Source organism: Bombina bombina, chromosome 5, assembly GCF_027579735.1.
Source record: "Bombina bombina isolate aBomBom1 chromosome 5, aBomBom1.pri, whole genome shotgun sequence".
Classification (NCBI taxonomy): domain Eukaryota; kingdom Metazoa; phylum Chordata; class Amphibia; order Anura; family Bombinatoridae; genus Bombina; species Bombina bombina.
In genome coordinates, this window is record NC_069503.1 from 331385192 (window position 1) to 331408657 (window position 23466).

Here is a 23466-nt window from a genome sequence, read left to right on the forward strand (position 1 = left end):
AGTGAATGTAAAAGTGTCTAAAAATCAATCTATCTGAATCATGCAAATTTAATTTTGACTTTCCTATCCCTTTAATTATTTTTCATTCATTCATTCAAAACACTCAGTATATTTATTAAAGATCCTTATATAGCAGGATTCTATTTTCCCCCCATAATTTATTAATATCTCTTAATATAAGATGCACTTCTTTAATTTAATAAATATACTCTATGTTTGAATGAATGAAAAATAACTTCTAATTCATTGTAAATCTGCAATACCTCATTACTAATAGGATTAGGCATTCTTTTTTGTTGCTACTAATTAGTAACTTATAAGTAAAAATCCTTATAGCAACCATAAACAGTGCTAAAGGTCACATTTATCATGATTTATGTACACAAATACCATACTACAAATAGTAGTACAGAAGACTTCTACTTGGAAGCTTCTACCTACAGAAAGTTTATCAAAGCTATAAATCCCTAGAGACATGATTTATAAGAATTTAACAGACAAATCTGATTAACTGATATAAGTAAAAATCTATCCAGAAAAGTATTCACAGTAAATATGTTTAAAGAATACTGTTTGGTTGCAGCAGGTCATATGGTTTTGATTTATATTCTGGAAATATCAGAAACTCTTCAACAGGTACTAAAGAAATGTATAAATGTTGTTATATTTTTGCTTTTTCATCTAAACCATTGTTTAAAAATAGATTTAGTATCAGAATTGTAATAGCATCCATCATTCTGCAGTATTTCTTTAGTTTGAAGCCTTTACCATTTTATATACAAAATATTTATGAATGATCTTGAAAATATCCTGACAAGCTTTAAAAACCAGGTAAGAATGATTTTAAGATCTGAATGTTTAAACTTTAAAGTATTTCACTATGCTATATTAAATGTAACTTAATGTTACTTAAAATGCACCACTATGGAAATCAATTATTAAACGAACCTTCTTCATCTTTGGAAGAAGTACAAACGAGGTCACGACAGACAATTTTTTCCATTTCAACTTCAACATCAAAAAAAGTATCTACAAAGTCTTCTGTTGAATCTAAAATAAAAAGTAGAGGAAAAACTTATTGCAGTTTAACTGTTGTAACCAGCAATCAGCTATCTATATAAATATACATACATACACACACACATTATATATATATATATATATATATATATATATATACATATATATATATATATATACATATATATACATATACACATACAGGTGGCCCTCGTTTTACAACGGTTCAATTTACACCGTTTCAGAATAACAACCTTTTTTCCAGTCATGTGACTGCTATTGAAAAGCATTGAGAAGCAGTGCATTTATTAAAATAGCCCGTAGGTGGAGCTGTCCGCTTGTGTTGCAGCAAAGCCAAGCAAGCTGAAATTAATCAGTTTAACCAGACCTGAGCTATCGAGCAGATTTCAAAGAAACAAGATCTTCCTGTCTATAACTCAGTCCAGATTGGAATGCATAGAAAGAACTGTTTGCAGAAAAATGCAAGTGAAGTCTGTGTTGTGTGATTATTTTATTAGGTTTATAATGCTGTCTAGCATTTAAAGTCTTCATTTCAAAACTTTAAAAAACAGAATTTATGCTTACCTGATAAATTACTTTCTCCAACGGTGTGTCCGGTCCACGGCGTCATCCTTACTTGTGGGAAATATCTCTTCCCCAACAGGAAATGGCAAAGAGCCCAGCAAAAGCTGTCCATATAGTCCCTCCTAGGCTCCGCCCACCCCAGTCATTCGACCGACGGACAGGAGGAAAAAAAAACCAGGAGAAACTATAGGGTGCCGTGGTGACTGTAGTTAGAGAAAATAATTCATCAAACCTGATTAAAAAACCAGGGCAGGCCGTGGACCGGACACACCGTTGGAGAAAGTAATTTATCAGGTAAGCATAAATTCTGTTTTCTCCAACATTGGTGTGTCCGGTCCACGGCGTCATCCTTACTTGTGGGAACCAATACCAAAGCTTTAGGACACGGATGAAGGGAGGGAGCAAATCAGGTTACCTAAACAGAAGGCACCACGGCTTGCAAAACCTTTCTCCCAAAAATAGCCTCCGAAGAAGCAAAAGTATCAAATTTGTAAAATTTGGCAAAAGTGTGCAGGGAAGACCAAGTCGCTGCCTTACATATCTGATCAACAGAAGCCTCGTTCTTGAAGGCCCATGTGGAAGCCACAGCCCTAGTAGAGTGAGCTGTGATTCTTTCAGGAGGCTGCCGTCCGGCAGTCTCGTAAGCCAATCGGATGATGCTTTTAAGCCAAAAGGAAAGAGAGGTAGAAGTCGCTTTTTGACCTCTCCTTTTACCAGAATAGACGACAAACAGAGAAGATGTTTGTCTGAACTCTTTTGTAGCTTCTAAATAGAATTTTAGAGCACGGACTACATCTAAATTGTGTAACAAACGTTCCATCTTTGAAACTGGATTCGGACACAAAGAAGGTACAACTATCTACTGGTTAATATTTTTGTTGGAAACAACCTTTGGAAGAAAACCAGGCTTAGTACGCAAAACAACCTTATCTGAATGGAACACCAGATAGGGCGGAGTACACTGCAGAGCAGATGACTCAGAAACTCTTCTAGCAGAAGAAATAGCAACCAAAAACAAAACTTTCCAAGATAACAACTTAATATCTATGGAATGTAAAGGTTCAAACGGAACCCCTTGGAGAACTGAAATAACTAGATTTAGACTCCAGGGAGGAGTCAAAGGTCTGTAAACAGGCTTGATCCTAACCAGAACCTGAACAAATGCTTGAACATCTGGCACATCTGCCAGTCGTTTGTGTAACAAGACAGATAAAGCAGAAATCTGTCCCTTTAGAGAACTCGCTGATAATCCCTTTTCCAAACCTTCTTGTAGAAAGGAAAGGATCTTAGGAATTTTGATCTTATTCCATAAGAATCCCTTGGATTCACACCAGCAGATATATCTTTTCCATATTTTATGGTAAATTTTTCTAGTTACCGGTTTTCTGGCTTGAACCAGAGTATCTATCACGGAATCTGAAAACCCACGCTTTGATAGAATCAAGTGTTCAATTTCCAAGCTGTCAGCTGGAGGGAGACTAGATTTGGATGTTCGAATGGACCCTGTACAAGAAGATCCTGTCTCAAAGGTAGCTTCCATGGTGGAACCGATGACATGTTCACCAGGTCTGCATACCAAGTCCTGCGTGGCCACGCAGGAGCTATCAAGATCACCGAGGCCCTCTCCTGCTTGATCCTGGCTACCAGCCTGGGAATGAGAGGAAACGGTGGAAACACATAAGCTAGGTTGAAGGTCCAAGGCGCTACTAGTGCATCCACTAGAGTTGCCTTGGGATCCCTGGATCTGGACCCTGGATCTTGGCCTGCTTACCCTTGTTCCAGCCTTGCATCGGTTTCCAGGTTGGTTTGGTTTGTGAAGCATTACCCTCTTGTTTAGAGGATGCGGAGTTGGAGGCCGGTCCGTTCCTGAAATTGCGAAAGGAACGAAAATTAGACTTATTCTTGGCTTTGAAAGGCCTATCTTGTGGAAGGGCGTGGCCCTTTCCCCCAGTGATGTCTGAGATAATCTCTTTCAATTCTGGCCCAAAGAGAGTTTTACCCTTGAAGGGGTCTTAAAGCATTCAAAGTATTGCACACCAAATTTCAGAGCTTTAACCCTTAAAATAAAGAAACCGGAGCCGGTTACAGTTTTAACCCCTCTACAGTCCCAGCTACAGCCTTTGCTGCGACTTTACCAAACCCAGGGGGGAATACGATACCAAATGAAGCCTTCTAGGAACCTTTCCAACTACTTTCAGATCCACACACATGCATCTGCATGTCTTGCTCTCAAAAGTAACTGCGCAGTAATGGCGCGAAAATGAGGCTCAGCCTACAACTGGGAAGGCCCTTCCTGACTGGAAAGGTGTCTAACTCAGTGCCTGACGTTAAAAAACGTTCCCCAAAGTTTATAAGTGTGAATTTCAAACATAAAGATGTATAAAATGCCCAAATAAAGCAATCGATTTTGCCCATAAAAGTGTCTACCAGTTTTATAGCCCATATTAAGCCCTTTATTCTTTTTGAGACTAAGAAAATGGCTTACCGGTCCCCATGAGGGGAAATGACAGCCTTCCAGCATTACACAGTCTTGTTAGAAATATGGCTAGTCATACCTTAAGCAGAAAAGTCTGCTAACTGTTTCCCCCAACTGAAGTTACTTCATCTCAACAGTCCTATGTGGAAATAGCAAACGATTTTAGTTACTGCTGCTAAAATCATCTTCCTCTCACAAACAGAACTCTTCATCTTTTTCTGTTTCAGAGTAAATAGTACATACCAGCACTATTTTAAAATCACAAACTCTTGATAGTAGAATAAAAAACTACAACTAAACACCACATACTCTTAACCATCTCCGTGGAGATGTTGCCTGTGCAACGGCAAAGAGAATGACTGGGGTGGGCGGAGCCTAGTAGGGACTATATGGACAGCTTTTGCTGGGCTCTTTGCCATTTCGTGTTGGGGAAGAGATATTTCCCACAAGTAAGGATGACGCCGTGGACCGGACACACCAATGTTGGAGAAATAATGTATTAGGTGTTACTTATGACAATTTTGAGAGGGGCCTGGAACCTATCTCCCTCACTTCCCCTTGACTTACATTATAAACTGGGTTTCAATTTACAACGGTTTCGATTTACAACCATTCCTTCAGGAACCTAACCCCGGCGTAAACTGAGGGCTACATATATATATACATATATATACATACATACATACATACATACGTCAGTGTTCAGGGCTGTGGAGTTTGCTGTGGCTTAGGATGTGAACCCAGTCCAGTCTGTGAGTGTGGTCCATTCCTGTGTTTTGTATTTACATAGGGGAGGTTACAAAAGCCTGTGTCACCCTGGGAGGTTCCCATTTGGTTTGTTTGAAAGTATGCATTTTGTGGGTGCTGGTTTAGGGTCCCAGGAAGGGGGGAGACCTTGTCGTGGTCCTGGGCTTGATCCTTTGTCGCCAAATGTAACTGACTTCCCCCAGTTTTGCTTTTAAATATTACTGAGTATCTGCTGGCGAGTGCCAGGTTTTCTGTGTGTTGTAATTATAATGCTTCCCTGCGGGTCCATCAACCAGGTTGTTTAGGGGTTAACTGCCTGGGTTGCTGGGAACTGTGCAGCTGTCTGTCAGTGTTCAGGGCTGTGGAGTTAACAGTGGCTTAGGATGTATACCCAGTCCAGTCTGAGTGCGGTCCATTCCTGTGTTTTGTATTTACATAGGGGAGTTTACAAAAGCCTGTGTCATCCTGGGAGGTTCCCATTTGGTTTGTTTGAAAGTATGCATTTTGTGGGAGCTGGTTTAGGGTCCCAGGAAGGGGGAGACCTTAACGTGGTCCTGGGCTTAATCCTTTGGCGCCAAATGTAACTGACCCCCAGTTTTGCTTTCAAACATTACTGAGTATCTGCTGGCTGGTTTTATGTATGTATGTATGTATGTATGTATGTATGTATGTATATATATATATATATATATATATATATATATATATATATATATATATATATATATATATATATATATATACACATATATACACACACACATACATATATATATATATATATATATATACACACATATATATATATATATACACACATATATATATATATATACACACATATATATATATATATATATATACACACCAATATATACACACACACACACACATACACTCACTAAAATAATAAAGAGAGCACTCGATGTACACTTTTAACGTCTGAAGAAGCGTTCACAAATTAAAAGGTGACAAACTTTTCAAAAGATTTCCCAGCGAGTGCTCTCTTTATTATGGATGTTGAAGTTTTCTGCAGCACCCTGGTGCGCTATCTTGTTTTATCAGGTAAGCATAATTTATGTTTTCCATCTTAATGGGAGGAGAGTCCACGGCTTCATTCATTACTTGTGGGAAACAAAAATCCAAGCTCTAGAGGACACTGAATAAAAAAAGGGAGGGCAAAAGGAGGCGGACCCTAATTTGAGGGTACCACAGCCTGCAAAACCTTTCTCCCAAAAGCCGCTTCTGACGAAGCAAAGACATTAAATTTGTAAAATTTAGCAAAAGTATGGAGGGAGGCCCATGAAGAAGCCACAGGCCTAGCTGAGTGAGCCGTAATCCTCTGAGGAGGCTTATGTCCCGCTGTCTCATAGGCTAAGCGAATAATGCTCCTCAACCAAAAGGATAGGGAAGTGGTTGAGGCCCTCTGCCCCCTGCGCTTCCCCGAATACACCACAAATAAAGACTAGGTCTGTCTGAATTCTTTTGTGGCCTGAAGATAGAAGTTCAAGGCCTGAACCACATCCAAATTATGAAGTAACCTTTCCTTTGAAGAAGAAGGGTTAGGACACAAGGAAGGAACTACTACTATCTCCTGATTGATGTCACGATTCGACATCACCTTGGGAAGAAATCCCAACCCAGTTGCGGAGAACAGCCTTATCTGCATGAAAAAACAGGTAAGGAGGCTCACATTGCAAGGCCACAAACTCAGAGACTCTGCGTGCTGATGCAATAGCCAACAGGAATGGAAACCTTCCAGGAAAGCATTTTAATGTCAAGCGAATGCATAGGCTCAAACGGAGCCCTCTGCAAAATCTTAAGTACCGAGTTTAAGCTCCAAGGAGGAGCGGAATTTCTAAAGACAGGCCTGATCCTAGACAGAGCCTGAACAAAGGACTGAACATCAGGAAGCTCCGCAAGCTTCTTGTGTAACAGTACAGATAAAGCCGAAATCTGTCCTTTTAAGTAACTGGCGGCAAGTCCCTTCACCAACCCTGGAGGAAGGACAGGATCCTGGAAACCCTAACCTTGTGCCAGGGATACCCACATTCCTCATACCAGGACAAGTAGGTCCTCCACACCTTATGAAAAATGCGACAAGTGGCCGGCTTCCTGGCTTAAATGAGAGTATCAATCACTCTCTCAGAAAAACTTCTCTTGGCTAGGACTAAGCGTTCAATCTCCACGCAGTCACCCTCAGAGAATCGAGATTTTGAGGTAGAAAGGGACCCTGAACCAGCATATCCCTGCGACAGGGTAACTTTCAAGGCGGAGACGATGACATCCCCACCTGATCCGCAAACCAGATCTTCTGCGGCCACAGCGGAGCAATTAGAATAGCCAAAGTCTGCTCCTGCTTGATGCAGGCCACTACTCAAGGTAGAAGTGGTAACGGTGGAAATATGTAGACTAGGTTGAACTCCAAAGGCACCGCTAAGGCATCTATTAGCTCTGCCTGGGGATCCCTGGACCGCGACCCGTGTATGGGTAGCTTGAAGTTGAGTCTGGACGCCATGAGATCTATCTCCAGCGTCCCCCATCTGATGCAGGTCCCCACAAACACCTCCGGATGGAGAGACCATTTCCCAGGATGAAACAATTGTCTGCTGAGAAAATCTGCTTCCCAGTTGTCCACACCCGGGATATGGAGCGCTGATAGCGAACAGTTGTGTGTCTCCGCCCACTCCAGAATACGAGATACTTCCCTCAAGGCTAGGGAGCTTCTCGTTCCCCCCTGATGATTGATGTAAGCCACCAAGGTAATGTTGTACGACTGGAATCTGATAGACTGGAACGACCCCAGAAGGGGCCAAGCCCCCGTTTAAGATCGCTCAAAGTTCCAGAATATTGATTGGGAGGAGCAACTCCTCTCGAATCCACCTGCCCTGTGCCTTACTGGCACCCAAAACAGCTGTGTGGTCACAATCTCCCAGGATGGCCTCAAGAAGGATGTCCCCTGGGACAGTTGGCCCGGGCAGATCCACCAAGAGAGGGATTCCCTCGCTCGGTTGTCCAGAGATATCTGTTGGGATAGGTCCGAGTGATCACCATTCCACTGTCTCAACATGCACAACTGAAGAGGTCTGAGATGGAACCTGGCGAATGGAATGACATCTATGCTGGATACCATGAGCCCAATCACCTCCATACACCGGGCAACAGACGGCCTCAAGGAGGTCTGAAGGGCAAGACAGCAGGATGCAATCTTGCAACGTCTCTGATCTGTCAGGAATATTTTCATAGAAATGGAATTTATTATCGTGCCCAGGAATTCCACTCTGTCGCTGGGAACCAGGGAACTCTTTCCTACATTTATCTTCATCCATGGGATCGAAGGAGAAGAAGAGCCCTTGAATGGTCTTCTGCGAGACTGTAGGACGGAGCGTGGGACAGGATGTCGTCCAGATAAGGTGCCACTGCAATACATCTGGCTCTTGCCACCGCAAGCAGTGCTCCCAGAACCTTAGGGCCACAAACTGGAAGTGTTAGTCCAGAAATGCAAATCTTAGGAACCTGAAATGATCCCTGTGGATTGGCACGTGAAGGTAGGCATCCTTCAAATCTATTGTAGTCATGTGACTTGTCCCTCTTGAACTAGGGGCAGAATCGACCTGATCGTCTCCATCATGAACGATGGGACAGACAAAAACTTGTTTAGGCACTTTAGGACTAGGATTGGATGAAACATGCCCTACTTCTTTGGAAAAACGAAAAGCTTTGAATAATACCCAGACCTCTTTCTGCCAGAAGTACTGGTACAATAACCCTGAGAAAGGAGAGATCCCTTACGCACTCCAGAAAGGCGTCTCTTCTCTGGTCTTGATGATAGGTTTGACAGGAGGAATCTGCCCCTGGGCGGATGAGTCTTGAACCCTATCCTGTAACCCTAAGCGATGACCTCCAGAACCCAAGGGTCCTGAACGTCTCTCATCCAGGCCTCCGCAAAAAGAGATAGTCTGCCCCCTACGCGATCCATAGACGAATCGGGGGCCGCCCCTTCATGATGATTTTGTCTCTTGCTCTGTTTGGCTTTGTTCCAAGATCCCTTGGACTGCTATGTTTCTGCATCAGGTTACTGGCGTTGGGACTTGTCCAAACGAAAAGGGACGAAAAGTAGACCCCTTAGGGTTATTCTTATCCTGCGGTAGGAAAGCACCCTTGCCTCCCGTGACTGTAGATATAATAGAGTCCAGGCCCGGACCAAAAAGAACCTTCCCCTGAAAAGGGAGAGAAAGTAATCTAGACTTGGAAGTCATGTCAGCAGACCACAGAGCCCTACGTGCTAGAACAGAAATACCTGATGTCTTGGCATTCAGGAGAATAATCTGCATATTTGCATCACAGATGATTGAATTAGCTACCCTTAAGGCCTTAATTTGTTCCTGTATCTCCTTGAGGGGAATCTCCACCTCGACCATAGCCAAAAGAGCATCACACCAATAGGTAGCAGCTCCAGCCACCACAGCTGCCAGTTGAAAAACGAACCCCATGAGCTGAAACATTTTTCTCAACATGAACTCCAATTTTTTATCCATGGGCTCCTTGAACGAAGAGCTATCTTCCAGCGGGACAGTTGTGCGCTTAAAGAGCATGGAGATAGCACCATCCACCATAGGAATGGCCCCCCACAGCTTAAGCTGCGAGTCCGGAACGGGGAACAGTTTTTTAAAAGAAGTAGAGGGAGAAAAGGATGAGCCAAGTTTCTCCTATTCGTTCTTAAAAATATTAGCCATCTTAACAGGAACCGAGAAGGTCTGAGGCACCATCCTGTCCTTGTAAACCCTATCTAACTTAGGGATTGAAGGTTCCTCCGGTAGTTTCGGTTCCGGAACCTCTAACGTAGCAAGCACCTCTTTCAACAGAAAGTGCAAATGCTCCATCTTAATCTTAAAGTCCGGCTCCTTCGCAGCCGGAGGTCTAGATGATGCTGATTCTGACCCAGAAAGAGCGTCCTCCGAAAATTCAGAGTCTTCCTCATCAGTGGATAATCTATCAGACATCCAATGGAGTAGATGACACATGGAACGGATAGCTATGTTTTACCTTTCACTTGCGCTTAGCAGGGCATGGTAAGGCATGGGTCGCAGAGACAGCCGTTTGTAACTGCTTATCGAAATCTGGCGGCCAAAGGGCCCCTCCCGCAGGAGGATTAATAGTGCCCTGGGGAGCTGCATGTGTAATCGGAGCGAATGTAGGGAATGCACCTTGCGGGACGGAGAACCCTCAGAGGTGGACAGCTCAGTTGTACTAAATATCTTATTCTTTTTTAGATATTGCAATATTATCAAAGCATGTGGAACATAATTGAGCAGGCAGATCCACCGAAACCTCCTCACAATAAACACAGGAATTAGATTTGGATAAAGAGGGAGTACCCTCTAACATATCAGAGCCCTCCACAAGCTTGCACTTTTATTACAGACTAGATAGAAATGAAATGGCACCCTAATACCCCAATGGACAGAGCACTCACCACTTCCTATGACCCGGAACACAGAGAAAACGCTTTGTTCTCCTGCAACAGCCGGTCAAGAAAGAGGAAGTTAAAGAGGCCAAACCCGGTCACATGGAGTGCCATGCAGGACCGCCACTGCATTAATGAGAAAACGCGCCTAAAATGGCTGCGTCGATATCTCTCTAAGGAAGCCTGACACTTCACACATTGACAGAGCCTCATCTCACACATGTCGCAGCATCAAACACAATAAAGAATATTATGCATAAATCCCCCCTGTTCAATAATCCCCCTTCCGAGGATATTAACACTTGATTCTATACAGATAAAAGGAGACACACTGTGACCCTGTCTACTTGCGTTATCAAATGTATATAAATGAAACAATCTTACCAGAATCTATGCCGTGGAACAGGACCACGGCCTTTCAAGTGTGACAGGGTAGCAGCATCGCTCCTGACATGGACTTGAGTGCAGAAAAGTAGGCAGCAAAACTTGTCAACGCTGATTGTTTATGGAGCTGTTAATCTGAGTCGGGATGGGTTCACAGAAAGACTCTCCCTGCATCTCCGGACTCTAACTTTCATCCAAGCTCTCACTGAGAGACTGACAGGACTAATTAAAACTCCAGTCCCATTCCAAAGAGTATTACCCTCCATAAGAGACTACTCCGAATCTTCAAACACTTTTCTGCCAACCTCCTGTGATGAAAGACAAAGAATGACTGGGGCATGAGGGAAGTAGGGGATGTATTTAAGCCTTTGGCTGGGGTGTCTTTGTCTCCTGTTGGTGGCCAGGTTCTTAATTCCCACAAGTAATGAATGAAGCTGTGAACTCTCCTCCCATTAAGATGGAAATAAATATTTATATATATATTCATACATACACACACATTTTTTCCCTCTCTCTCTGATGTAGTCAGGCAGGCATGTCGGAGCATGCATGTCAGGGGGCTTGCCTTAAATGGAGACGAGCAGCCATGACAGAGCTTGTAGTGCACCATAACAGTTGTAAGAATTCTGTACTGAAAGGGTTAACAGTCTTTACTGTGCAAGACACAGACTACACTACCTAAACTCCTAACAGAAAGTAGTAGAACTGAAAGTTGAATAAACTGGAAGGGTATTTATAAGGTGTATAAATAGGAACAGAAGGAACCCTGATGACTTCTGGGATCTGTTACTTTTAAAAATAAATCATTTACCTAATCAGTACTTAAAGGGACAGTCAACTCAATTTTTTTTTTATTGTTTTAAAAGATAGATACTCCCTTTATTACCTATTCCCAAGTTTTGAACAGAAAACATGGTTATATTAATACACTTTTTACCTCTGTGATTACCTTGTTTCTAAGCACCTTCTGACTGCACCCTGATCACATGACTTTATCTATTGACTAGCATTTAAGCCAATTAATGCTGTTGTGTTGGAATCCACAGGCGTCAGCACAATGTAATCTATATGGTTCACATGAACTAGCTTCCCCTGATGTGAAAAGCAAATTCAAAAGCATGTGATCATGGGGGTTTCTTTAGGGACTTAGAAAAAGACAGAAATTTAGAGGTTTTAGGAGGTTTAAAGGTTATAAAGTATGTTAATATAACCATGTTTTTGTGCAAAGTTGAGGAATGGGTAGTAAAGGCATTATTATCTTTTTAAACAATAATTTCTGTGTTGACTGTCCCTTTAAATATGACTCAATAAGTGAGGAAGGCCATTATATTGAAATGTGTTTACACATACTAATTGCAATGAAATGTGTACACATAATAATTTTAGGATCTGCAAATATGACTATCATTTATTACCTTTCTTTTGATCTTCCTTTTCTGATATTCTTTGTTGAGCTTTTCTGAATACTCGAAGATGAGTGGCAAAATCGTCTACTAGACGTGTAGTAAAATAAGGCTGCCAGTCTATTTCTTTTGACCTTAAAAGAGAGATGCATAAATGTAAGAATGCTAACACACATTTCAACAGTAACAAAAAACTAATTACATACATATACAGCATTAAATAGGAAAGATTACGTAAAATTATTATGCACTTTAGAAAATAAACAGTTTACTATATTGAGGTTACAAAACCCTGCTATTGAATTATAGATGCCAATTTACACTATGAGATAAACCATATGAGAATGCTTCTAAACTACAAATGATGATCAAGCACACCGTTCTCCTGCTCTCAAAGACTGTTAGAACTTTGGCACTACACTTGTTTCAAGAGGGTCAGTATCTAATCTATCCATAACATTTTTTTAAATCAATTTTTTTATTTAAATATGATTTTATTTTAAATAAAACGCTTTTTGAGGGAAAAAAAAAAATCTATCTAAAGATAGTTTCTATTTAAGATACATTTTAATTATATAGCAAGATGCCGTATATTCATAGCTGTAATGTTTAAATTTTTTTGTTAATTGAATTACATTAATCCATTCACAGTTCTACCAGAGGTTTCTGTTAAGATTATTTTGGGCACATTTTCCATCTTGAAGATATTATCACATATTATTGTGCAGAAATATCATGCCCCTTCTTCACAGCAAAAATGTTATAAAATACTCATACAGAGTTGAGAAATAGACCCTAAAGGGACAATCATGAAAGAAAACTTTTGGGTTTCAGCTAGCACATACAATTTACAAATTTACTTCTATTATCAAATTTGCTTCATTCACTTGTTCTCCTTTGATGAACAAGGGCAATGCTCTACTAGTGCCTAGCTGAACACGCTGGGTGAGACACTGACAAGCAGCTAGCTCACAGTAGTGCATTGCTTTTGAGCCTACATATGTATGCTTTTCAACAATGGATACTAAGAGAACGAAGCAAATTAGATAAATAAAGTGAAATGGAAAATTGTTAAAAATTGCATGTTCTTTCAAAATCATGAAAGTTTAAATTTGACTTTACTGTCCCTTTAATGCCATTGCTCCCCTGTAAATCTATGTGCACAGGATCAAACCATAGTAAGTTTCAAGAAGCTCACTAAATAGAAGATTTTTTGGAGTCGAATAGGTCTGCAATTGTGAGGAGGGAGGGTGAAGCATTAAAAATGAAATATGTTGTTTTAGTTAAATAAAGCTATTTAGATTGTTATTATTAAGGTAATCATTATTTTCTCCTCCTAATAAAGTACAGCTGAAAAGTTGATGAAATATGAATGATTAACCTATAAAGGGCTATATTATAAGTGGAGCGCTAATTTATAGCATGCCAGTAAACGGGCAATGCCCATTTACGGGCGCGCAATAAATAACCAGCCATTACAAGTGGCTGGTTATTGCTACCACAAGCTCGAGGTAGCAATTAGCACTCAGAAAATTAACCAGAAATCAGATCTCTAGTTCATTTTCTGAATGTCCCCCAATTGGCCCTAAATTTAAGTATATTAGTTTTTTTATTAAAAAAATTTAGCTTTTTTTTTTTTTTTTATAAAGAAAAAAAAACTGGACAAAGCAGTTTTTAGGGGTTAAAACTGGCGAGAGTGGGGTGTTAGAACGGTCTATGGGGAACGGTGTGTTCCCTGTAAATATAAATATTTATATGCTTATATACATACAGTATTTCACAAGTGATTACACCCCTCACATTTTTGTAAATATTTTATTATATCTTTTCATGTGACAACACTGAAGAAATTACACTTTGCTACAATGTAAAGTAGTGAATGTACACCCTGTATAACAGTGTAAATTTGCTGTCCCCTCACAATAACTCAACACACAGCCATTAATGTCTAAACCATTGGCAACAAAAGTGAGTACAAGCCTAGGTTAAAATGTCCAAATTGGGCCCAATTAGTCATTTTCCCTCCCCGGTATCATGTGACTTGTTAGTGTTACAAGGTCTAAGGTGTGAATAGGGAACAAGTGTGTTAAATTTGGTGTTATCGCTCTCACACTCTCTCATACTGGTTACTGGAAGTTCAACATGGCACCTCATGGTAAAGAATTCTCTGAGTAACTGAAAAAAAAAGAATTGTTGCTCTACATAAAGATGGCCTAGGCTATAAGAAGACCCTAAAACTGAGCTGCAGCATGGTGGGCAAGACTATACAGTGGTATCACAGGACAGGTTCCACTCAGAACAGGCCTCGCTATGGTCGACCAAAGAAGTTGAGTGCACATGCTCAGCATCATATCCAGAGGTTGTCTTTGGGAAATAGATGTATGAGTGCTACCAGCATTGCTGCAGAGGTTGAAGGGGTGGGGGGTCAACCTGTAAGTGCTCAGACCATACGCCGCACACTGCATAAAATTGGTCTACATGGCTGTCGTCCCAGAAGGAAGCCTCTTCTAAAGATGATGCACAAGAAAGCCCACAAATAGTTTGCTGAAGACAAGCACACTTAGGACATGGATTACTAGAACCATGTCCTGTGGTCTGATAAGACCAAGATAAACTTATTTGATTCTGATGGTGTCAAGCATGTGTGGCATCAACCAGGTGAGGAGTACAAAGACAAGTGTGTCTTGCCTACAGTCAAGCATGGTGGTGGGAGTATCATGGTCTGGACCTGCATGAATGCTGCCGGCACTGGGGAGCTAAAGTTCATTGAGGGAACCATGAATGCCAACATGTACTGTGACATACTGAAGCAGAGCATGATCCCCCTCCCTTCGGAGACTGGGCCATAGGGCAGTAATAACAACCCCGAACACACCTCCAAGACGACCACTGCCTTGCTAAAGAAGCTGAGGATAAGGGTGATGGACTGGCCAAGCATGTCTCCAGACTTAAACCCTATTGAGCATCTGTGGGGCATCCTCAAACGGAAGGTGGGAGAGCGCAAGGTCTCTAACATCCACCAGCTCAGTGATGAAAGGGTTAAGGCAGTGCTGGAAAATAATGGTGGCCACACAAAATATTGACACTTTGGGCCCAATTTGGACATTTACACTTAGGGGTGTACTCACTTTTGTTGCCAACAGTTTAGACATGATGGCTGTGTGTTTAGTTATTTTGAGGGGACAGCAAATTTACACTGTAATTTTCTTGGGAACCATAATAGATTCCCTGTCAATGAAGATTTTTCTGACAGTATTTCGATTCTTGCCTAGCACTTCAGTCCTCTCCTCGGCCATCAGTGGCGCAGTGCACTGTTTACACTGTTATACAGGCTGTACACTCACTACTTTACATTGTAGCAAATTGTCATTTCTCCAGTGTTGTCACATGAAAAGATGTAATAAAATATTTACAAAAATGTGAGGGGTATACTCACTTTTGTACTCCTACCCCAGTCATTCTCTTTGCCTACGTTAGAGCAAGGAAGTGGTAAAGTTAGGGGTTTGAAAAGATTCTTCAATCAAGAGTTTAATTTTTTTTAACAACACAAGCTTGTGTTGTTTGTTCTGCTTGGGTGTAGCCGTAATCCACATCAGTCTCTTCAGTAGAGCAGTGGTGGCTTTCAAGCAATGGGAACTTGTGGGACATAATTCTCACTGCACCTCCCATATATTTCATACTGCCCTAATACAGAAAGCCTGAGTAAGATTACTCAGACTTTATCTTTTTTTCCACAGGTCCATGTGAGGGAGAGGACCTCTCAAACCTAATGAGCTGCCTTACTTCCCAGGCAGATCTTTTAAGGTAAGTGCTAAGTTTATTTTTCTGGGGACACAGGAAAATTGGCACTTTATTTATAATAATGGACACAAAAAATGACATTCTTGGGAGTTGAAGATTACGTTATAAGGGCAGTAATGTCAAGCACTGGGGACGAGGAGATGTGGCTCATGTCTTAAGTGCGTTTTCACAACACCCAACGGCTTTATTATACAAGTCATTTGCCGACCGGGAGGTTTACTTTGATATGCCCACAATGGGTGGAGCTAGCTACGCGGCAATGTTTGCTCGCTATTTTTGTCTCTCACTTCATTTCCGGTGTTACCGAGAGTGGTGACAAGCGGTTAAGAAGTATTTCTATGCTACGTTATGGTGACGCAGCAGAACAGCCTCAGATACGTTAATAAAGAGTTTTAGATTCCGGACGTCTGCTATCTGTGAAAACATAATTTATGTAAGAACTTACCTGATAAATTCATTTCTTTCATATTAGCAAGAGTCCATGAGCTAGTGACGTATGGGATATACATTCCTACCAGGAGGGGCAAAGTTTCCCAAACCTTAAAATGCCTATAAATACACCCCTCACCACACCCACAATTCAGTTTAACGAATAGCCAAGAAGTGGGGTGATAAAAAAGGAGCGAAAGCATAAAAAAAAACATAATTTATGCTTAACTGATAAATTTATTTCTCTTGTAGTGTGTTCAGTCCACGGGTCATCCATTACTTATGGGATATATTCTCCTTCCCAACAGGAAGTTGTAAGAGGATCACCCAAGCAGAGCTGCTATATAGCTCCTCCCCTCACATGTCATATCCAGTCATTCGACCGAAACAAGACGAGAAAGGAGAAACTATAGGGTGCAGTGGTGACTGGAGTTATAATTTAAAATTTAGAACCTGCCTCAAAAAGACAGGGCAGGCCGTGGACTGAACACACTACAAGAGAAATAAATTTATCAGGTAAGCATAAATTATGTTTTCTCTTGTTAAGTGTGTTCAGTCCACGGGTCATCCATTACTTATGGGATACCAATACCAAAGCTAAAGTACACGGATGATGGGAGGGACAAGGCAGGAACATTAAACAGAAGGAACCACTGCCTGTAGAACCTTTCTCCCAAAAACAGCCTCAGAAGAAGCAAAAGTGTCAAATTTGTAAAATTTGGAAAAAGTATGAAGTGAAGACCAAGTTGCAGCCTTGCAAATCTGTTCAACAGAGGCCTCATTCTTAAAGGCCTAGTGGAATGAGCTGTAATTTTTTCAGGAGGCTGCTGTCCAGCAGTCTCATAGGCTAAGCATATTATGCTACGAAGCCAAAAAGAGAGAGAAGTAGCCGAAGCCTTTTGACCTCTCCTCTGTCCAGAGCAAACGACAAACAGAGAAGAAGTTTGTCGAAAATCTTTAGTTGCCTGTAAGTAGAACTGCAGGGCACAGACCACGTCTAGATTATGCAAAGGACGTTCCTTCTTTGAAGAAGGATTAGGACATAATGATGGAACAACAATCTCTTGATTGATATTCCTGTTAGAAACAACCTTAGGTAAAAACCCAGGTTTAGTACGCAGGACTACCTTGTCTGAATGAAAGATCAGATAAGAAGAATCACAATGTAAGGCAGATAACTCAGAGACTCTTCGAGCCGAGGAAATAGCCATCAAAAACAGAACTTTCCAAGATAAAAGTTTAATATCAATGGAATGAGGGGGTTCAAACGGAACACCCTGAAGAACTTTAAGAACCAAGTTTAAGCTCCACGAAGGAGCAACAGCTTTAAACACAGGCTTAATCCTAGCCAAAGCCTGACAAAAAGCCTGGACGTCTGGATTCTCTGCCAGACGCTTGTGTAACAGAATAGACAGAGCAGAAAGCTGTCCCTTTAGTGAACTAGCGGATAAGCCCTTTTCTAAACCCTCTTGTAGAAAAGACAATATCCTAGGAATCCTAACCTTACTCCATGAGTAACTCTTGGATTCACACCAATATAAATATTTACGCCATATCTTGTGGTAAATTTTTCTGGTAACAGGTTTCCGAGCCTGTATTAATGTATCAATAACCGAATCCGAAAACACACACTTTGAAAGAATCAAGCGTTCAATTTCCAAGCAGTCAGCCTCAGAGAAATTAGGTTTGGATGGTTGAAAGGACCCTGAATAAGAAGGTCCTGCCTCAGGGGTAGAGACCATGGTGGACAGGACGACACGTCCACTAGGTCTGCATACCAGGTCCTGCGTGGCCACGCAGGCGCTATCAGAATCACTGATGCTCTCTCCTGTTTGATCCTGGCAATCAGTCGAGGTAGCAACGGAAAAGGTGGAAACACATAAGCTATGTTGAAAACCCAAGGGGCTGCTAGTGCATCTACCAGCACCGCTCCCGGGTCCCTGGACCTGGATCCGTAACAAGGAAGCTTGGCGTTCTGGCGAGATGCCATGAGATCCAGATCCGGTTTGCCAGAACGACGAATCAGTTGAGCAAATACCTCCGGGTGAAGTTCCCACTCCCCCGGATGAAAAGTCTGGCGACTTAGAAAATCCGCCTCCCAGTTCTCCACGCCTGGGATGTAGATCGCTGACAGGTGGCAAGAGTGAGACTCTGCCCAGCGAATTATCTTCGAGACTTCCGACATCACTAGGGAACTCCTGGTTCCCCCTTGATGATTGATGTAAGCCACAGTCGTGATGTTGTCCGACTGAAATCTGATGAACCTCAGTGTTGCTAACTGAGGCCAAGCTAGAAGAGCATTGAATATTGCTCTTAATTCTAGAATGTTTATCGGGAGGAGTTTCTCCTCCTGAGTCCACGATCCCTGAGCCTTCAGGGAGTTCCAGACTGCTCCCCAGCCTAGTAGGCTGGCATCTGTTGTTACAATCGTCCAATCTGGTCTGCGAAAAGTCATTCCTTTGGACAGATGAACCCGTGACAACCACCAGAGAAGAGAATCTCTGGTCTCCTGGTCCAGATTTAGCAAAGGGGACAGATCTGAGTAATCCCCGTTCCATTGACTTAGCATGCATAGTTGCAGCGGTCTGAGATGTAGGCGCGCAAATGGCACTATGTCCATTGCCGCGACCATTAAGCCGATTACTTCCATGCACTGAGCTACTGATGGGCTTGGAATGGAGTGAAGGACACGGCAAGCATTGAGAATCTTTGATAACCTGGACTCCATCAGGTAAATTTTCATCTCTACAGAATCTATAAGAGTCCCTAGAAAAGGGACCCTTGTGAGTGGTAACAGAGAACTCTTTTCCACGTTCACTTTCCACCCATGCGATCTCAGAAATGCTAGAACTGTCTCTGTATGAGACTTGGCAGTTTGAAAACTTGACGCTTGTATCAGAATGTCGTCTAGGTACGGAGCCACCGCTATGCCTCGTGGTCTTAGTACCGCCAGAAGTGAGCCCAGAACCTTTGTAAAAATTCTCGGGGCCGTAGCTAACCCGAAGGGAAGAGCTACAAACTGGTAATGCCTGTCTAGAAAGGCAAACCTTAGGTACCGATAATGATCTTTGTGAATCGGTATGTGAAGGTAGGCATCCTTTAAGTCCACTGTGGTCATGTACTGACCCTCTTGGATCATGGGTAGGATGGTCCGAATGGTTTCCATCTTGAACGATGGAACCCTTAGGAACGTGTTTAAGATTTTTAAGTCTAAGATTGGTCTGAAGGTTCCCTCTTTTTTGGGAACCACAAACAGATTTGAATAAAACCCTTGCCCCTGTTCCGTTCGCGGAACTGGGTGGATCACTCCCATCACTAAGAGGTCTTGTACACATTGTAGAAATGCCTCTTTCTTTACTAGGTTTGTTGATAACCTTGACAGATGAAACCTCCCTTGTGGAGGAGAAGTTTTGAAATCCAGAAGGTATCCCTGAGATATAATCTCCAACGTCCAGGGATCCTGTACATCTCTTGCCCAAGCCTGGGCGAAGAGAGAAAGTCTGCCCCCCACTAGATCCGTCTCCGGAAAGGGGGCCCTGTCTTCATGCTGTCTTAGGGGCGGAAGTAGGCTTTCTGGCCTGCTTGCCCTTGTTCCATGACTGGTTGCCTTTCCAACCCTGTCTGTAACGAGCAGTAGTTCCTTCCTGTTTTGGAGCGGAGGAAGTTGATGCTGCTCCTGCCTTGAAATTACGAAAGGCACGAAAATTAGACTGTTTGGCCTTTGATTTGGCCCTGTCCTGAGGAAGGGAGTGGCCCTTACCTCCAGTAATGTCAGCAATAATTTCCTTCAAGCCGGGCCCGAATAAGGTCTGCCCTTTAAAAGGAATGTTCAGTAGTTTAGACTTAGAAGTTACATCTGCTGACCAGGATTTAAGCCATAGCGCTCTGCGCGCCTGTATGGCGAATCCGGAATTCTTAGCCGTAAGTTTGGTTAAATGCACTACGGCATCCGAAACAAACGCATTAGCCAGCTTAAGAGTTCTAATCTTGCTCAAAGACTCATCCAATGGTGCTGTGCGAATCGCCTCTTCCAGAGACTCAAACCAGAATGCCGCTGCAGCAGTGACAGGCGCAATGCATGCAAGAGGCTGTAATATAAAACCTTGTTGAACAAACATTTTCTTAAGGTAACCCTCTAATTTTTTATCCATTGGATCTGAGAAAGCACAGCTATCCTCCACCGGGATAGTGGTACACTTGGCTAAAGTAGAAACTGCTCCCTCCACCTTAGGGACGTCTGCCATAAGTCTCGTGTGGTGGCGTCTATAGGGAACATTTTTCTAAATATCGAAGGAGGGGAAAAAGGCACACCGGGTCTATCCCACTCCTTGCTAATAATCTCTGTAAGCCTCTTTGGTATAGGAAAAACGTCAGTACACACCGGTACCGCATAGTATTTATCCAGCCTACATAATTTCTCTGGGATTGCCACCGTGTCACAATCATTCAGAGCCGCTAACACCTCCCCTAGCAACACGCGGAGGTTCTCAAGCTTAAATTTAAAATTTGAAATTTCTGAATCCGGTCTCCCCGAATCAGAACCGTCACCCACAGAATGAAGCTCTCCGTCCTCATGTTCTGCAAATTGTGACGCAGTATCAGACATGGCTCTCGTGTCATCGGCGCGCTCTGTCCTTAACCCAGAGCTGTCGCGCTTGCCTCTTAACTCGGGCATATTGTATAATACTTCTTTCATAACATTAGCCATATCATGTAAAGTGATTTGTAAGGGCCTTGATGTACTTGGCGCCTCAATCTCACGCACCTCCCGAGCGGGAGACGAAGGTGAGGAGAGTTAGACGGCATAACTTCCCCCTCGTTGTCTGGTGATAATTTCTTTATCGGTACAGATTGACTTTTATTCAAAGTAATATCAATACAATTGGTACACATATTTCTATTGGGCTCCACATCGGCTTTTAAACATAATGAACAAGCAGATTCCTCTGTATCAGACATGTTTAAACAGACTAGCAATGAAGCTAGCAAGCTTGGAAATTACTTTCAATAAGTTTACAAGCAATATAAAAAACGCTGCAGCGCTTTTAAAAAACACAGTTGAATAACAAAGAACTAATTCAGTTATAGTCAACAATTCTTTAAATGTATTAATTAGCAGAGGATTGCACCCATTAGCAAAAGGATGATTAACCCCTCAGTACCCAAAAACGGATATCAAATTAAGATTTAACGCTTTTATCAGTGTCAAACACACTGTCACAGGTCTGCTGTGACTGATTACCTCCCTCAAAAACGAATTTTGAAGACCCCTGAGCTCTCTAGAGACGTCCTGGATCAAGGAGGAAGAAGCAGGAAGACTGTGCTAGAATTTTAACTGCGCAACAAGGCGCTAAAAAAAGGTCCCTCCCACTCCTATTACAACAGTGGGAGACCTAATATAACGGTTTCTATGCAGAAATATACGTTAGCCGTGTGGAAAAAAATCATGCCCAAAAAGATTTATCACCAAAGTACCTCACAAAACGATTAACATGCCAGTAAACGTTTTAAAAAACAACATTTCAGATGCTGTGTAAAGTTATTACTAAGCCTGCTACCAGTCGCTTCTACTGCAGTTAAGGCTCACACATTATATCAGTATTAACAGTATTTTTTCAGTCAAATTCTAGTCCCTAGAAAATAACTACTGTGCATACATTTATCAGCCTGATACCAGTCACTACCACTGCATTTAAGGCTGTACTTACATCATACGGGTAACAGCAGTGTTTTCTTAGTCAATTCCATTCCCAGAAAATATTGTACTGCACATACCTCATTTGCGGGAGACCCTGCATGCTATTCCCATTTTCTGAAGTTACCCCACTCTTCAGAATGTCGAGAACAGCCAGTGGATCTTAGTTACGCCTGCTAAGATCATAGAAAATGCAGGCAGTTTCTTCTTCCAAATACTGCCTGAGATAGAAAAACAGCACACTCAGGTGCCATTTAAAATAACAAACTTTTGATTGAAGAATAATTAAGTAAAAACTCCAGCTCCTCTCGCGACCTCCTTCTTTGTTGAGGGTTGCAAGAGAATGACTGGGTATGACATGTGAGGGGAGGAGCTATATAGCAGCTCTGCTTGGGTGATCCTCTTGCAACTTCCTGTTGGGAAGGAGAATATATCCCATAAGTAATGGATGACCCGTGGACTGAACACACTTAACAAGAGAAATAAGGAATTGGAATAATTGTGCTTTATACAAAAAATCATAACCACCACAAAAAAAGGGTGGGCCTCATGGACTTTTGCTAATATGAAATAAATGAATTTATCAGGTAAGTTCTTACATAAATTATGTTTTCTTTCATGTAATTAGCAAGAGTCCATGAGCTAGTGACGTATGGGATAATAAATACCCAAGATGTGGAACTTCCACGCAAGAGTCACTAGAGAGGGAGGGATAAAATAAAGACAGCCAATTCCACTGAAAAATTAATCCACTACCCAAATCAAAAAAGTTTCAATTTTTATAATGATAAAAAACTGAAAATATAAGCAGAAGAATCAAAATGAAACAGCTGCCTGAAGTACCATTCTACCAAAACTGCTTCTAAAGAAAACATAAAAATGGTAGAACATAGTAAAAGTATGCAAAGAAGACCAAGTCATTGCTTTGCAAATCTGATCAACAGAAGCTTCATTCTTAAAAAGCCCAGGAAGTAGAAACTTACCTAGTAGAATGAGCCATAATCCTCCGAGGCGGGAATCCACCCGACTCCAAATAAGCATGATGAATCAAAAGTTTAAGCAAGATGCCAAATAAATGGCAGAAGCCTTTTGACCTTCCTAACACCAGAAAAGATAACAAATAGACTAGAAGACTATCTGAAATCTGAATAGCTTCAACATAAGATTTCAAAACTCTTACCATATCCAAAGAATGTAAGAATCTTACCAAAGAAGTCTTAGGAAAAGACAATAATTCCTCCCTAATGTTGATAGAAATCACAACTTTAGGTAAAAATTGAAATGTGGATAGCAAAAACCACCTTATCCTGATGAAAAAATCAGAAAAAGGAGACTCACAAGAAAGAACAGATAATTAAAAATTGTTCTAGCTGAAGAGATGTCTAAAAAGAACAATACTTTCCATGAAAGTAAATAGTGTCTAGAGAAAACATATGCTCAAATAGAAGAGCCTGTAAAG

General features: G+C 41.7%; 1 protein-coding gene across 2 annotated transcripts in view; it reads right to left on the reverse strand.

Annotated features, from left to right (window-relative positions):
• SNX13 (sorting nexin 13) overlaps positions 1-23466 on the reverse strand; it is an 882412-nt gene that overhangs the window by 579918 nt on the left and 279028 nt on the right. For both annotated transcript variants that reach the window (XM_053714126.1, XM_053714125.1), the window contains exons 6-7: positions 12095-12216; positions 949-1050 (exon numbers count right to left, since the gene is read on the reverse strand). In XM_053714126.1, coding sequence (XP_053570101.1) covers positions 949-1050; positions 12095-12216 — 224 coding nt within the window. The remainder of the gene's footprint in view (positions 1-948; positions 1051-12094; positions 12217-23466) is intronic.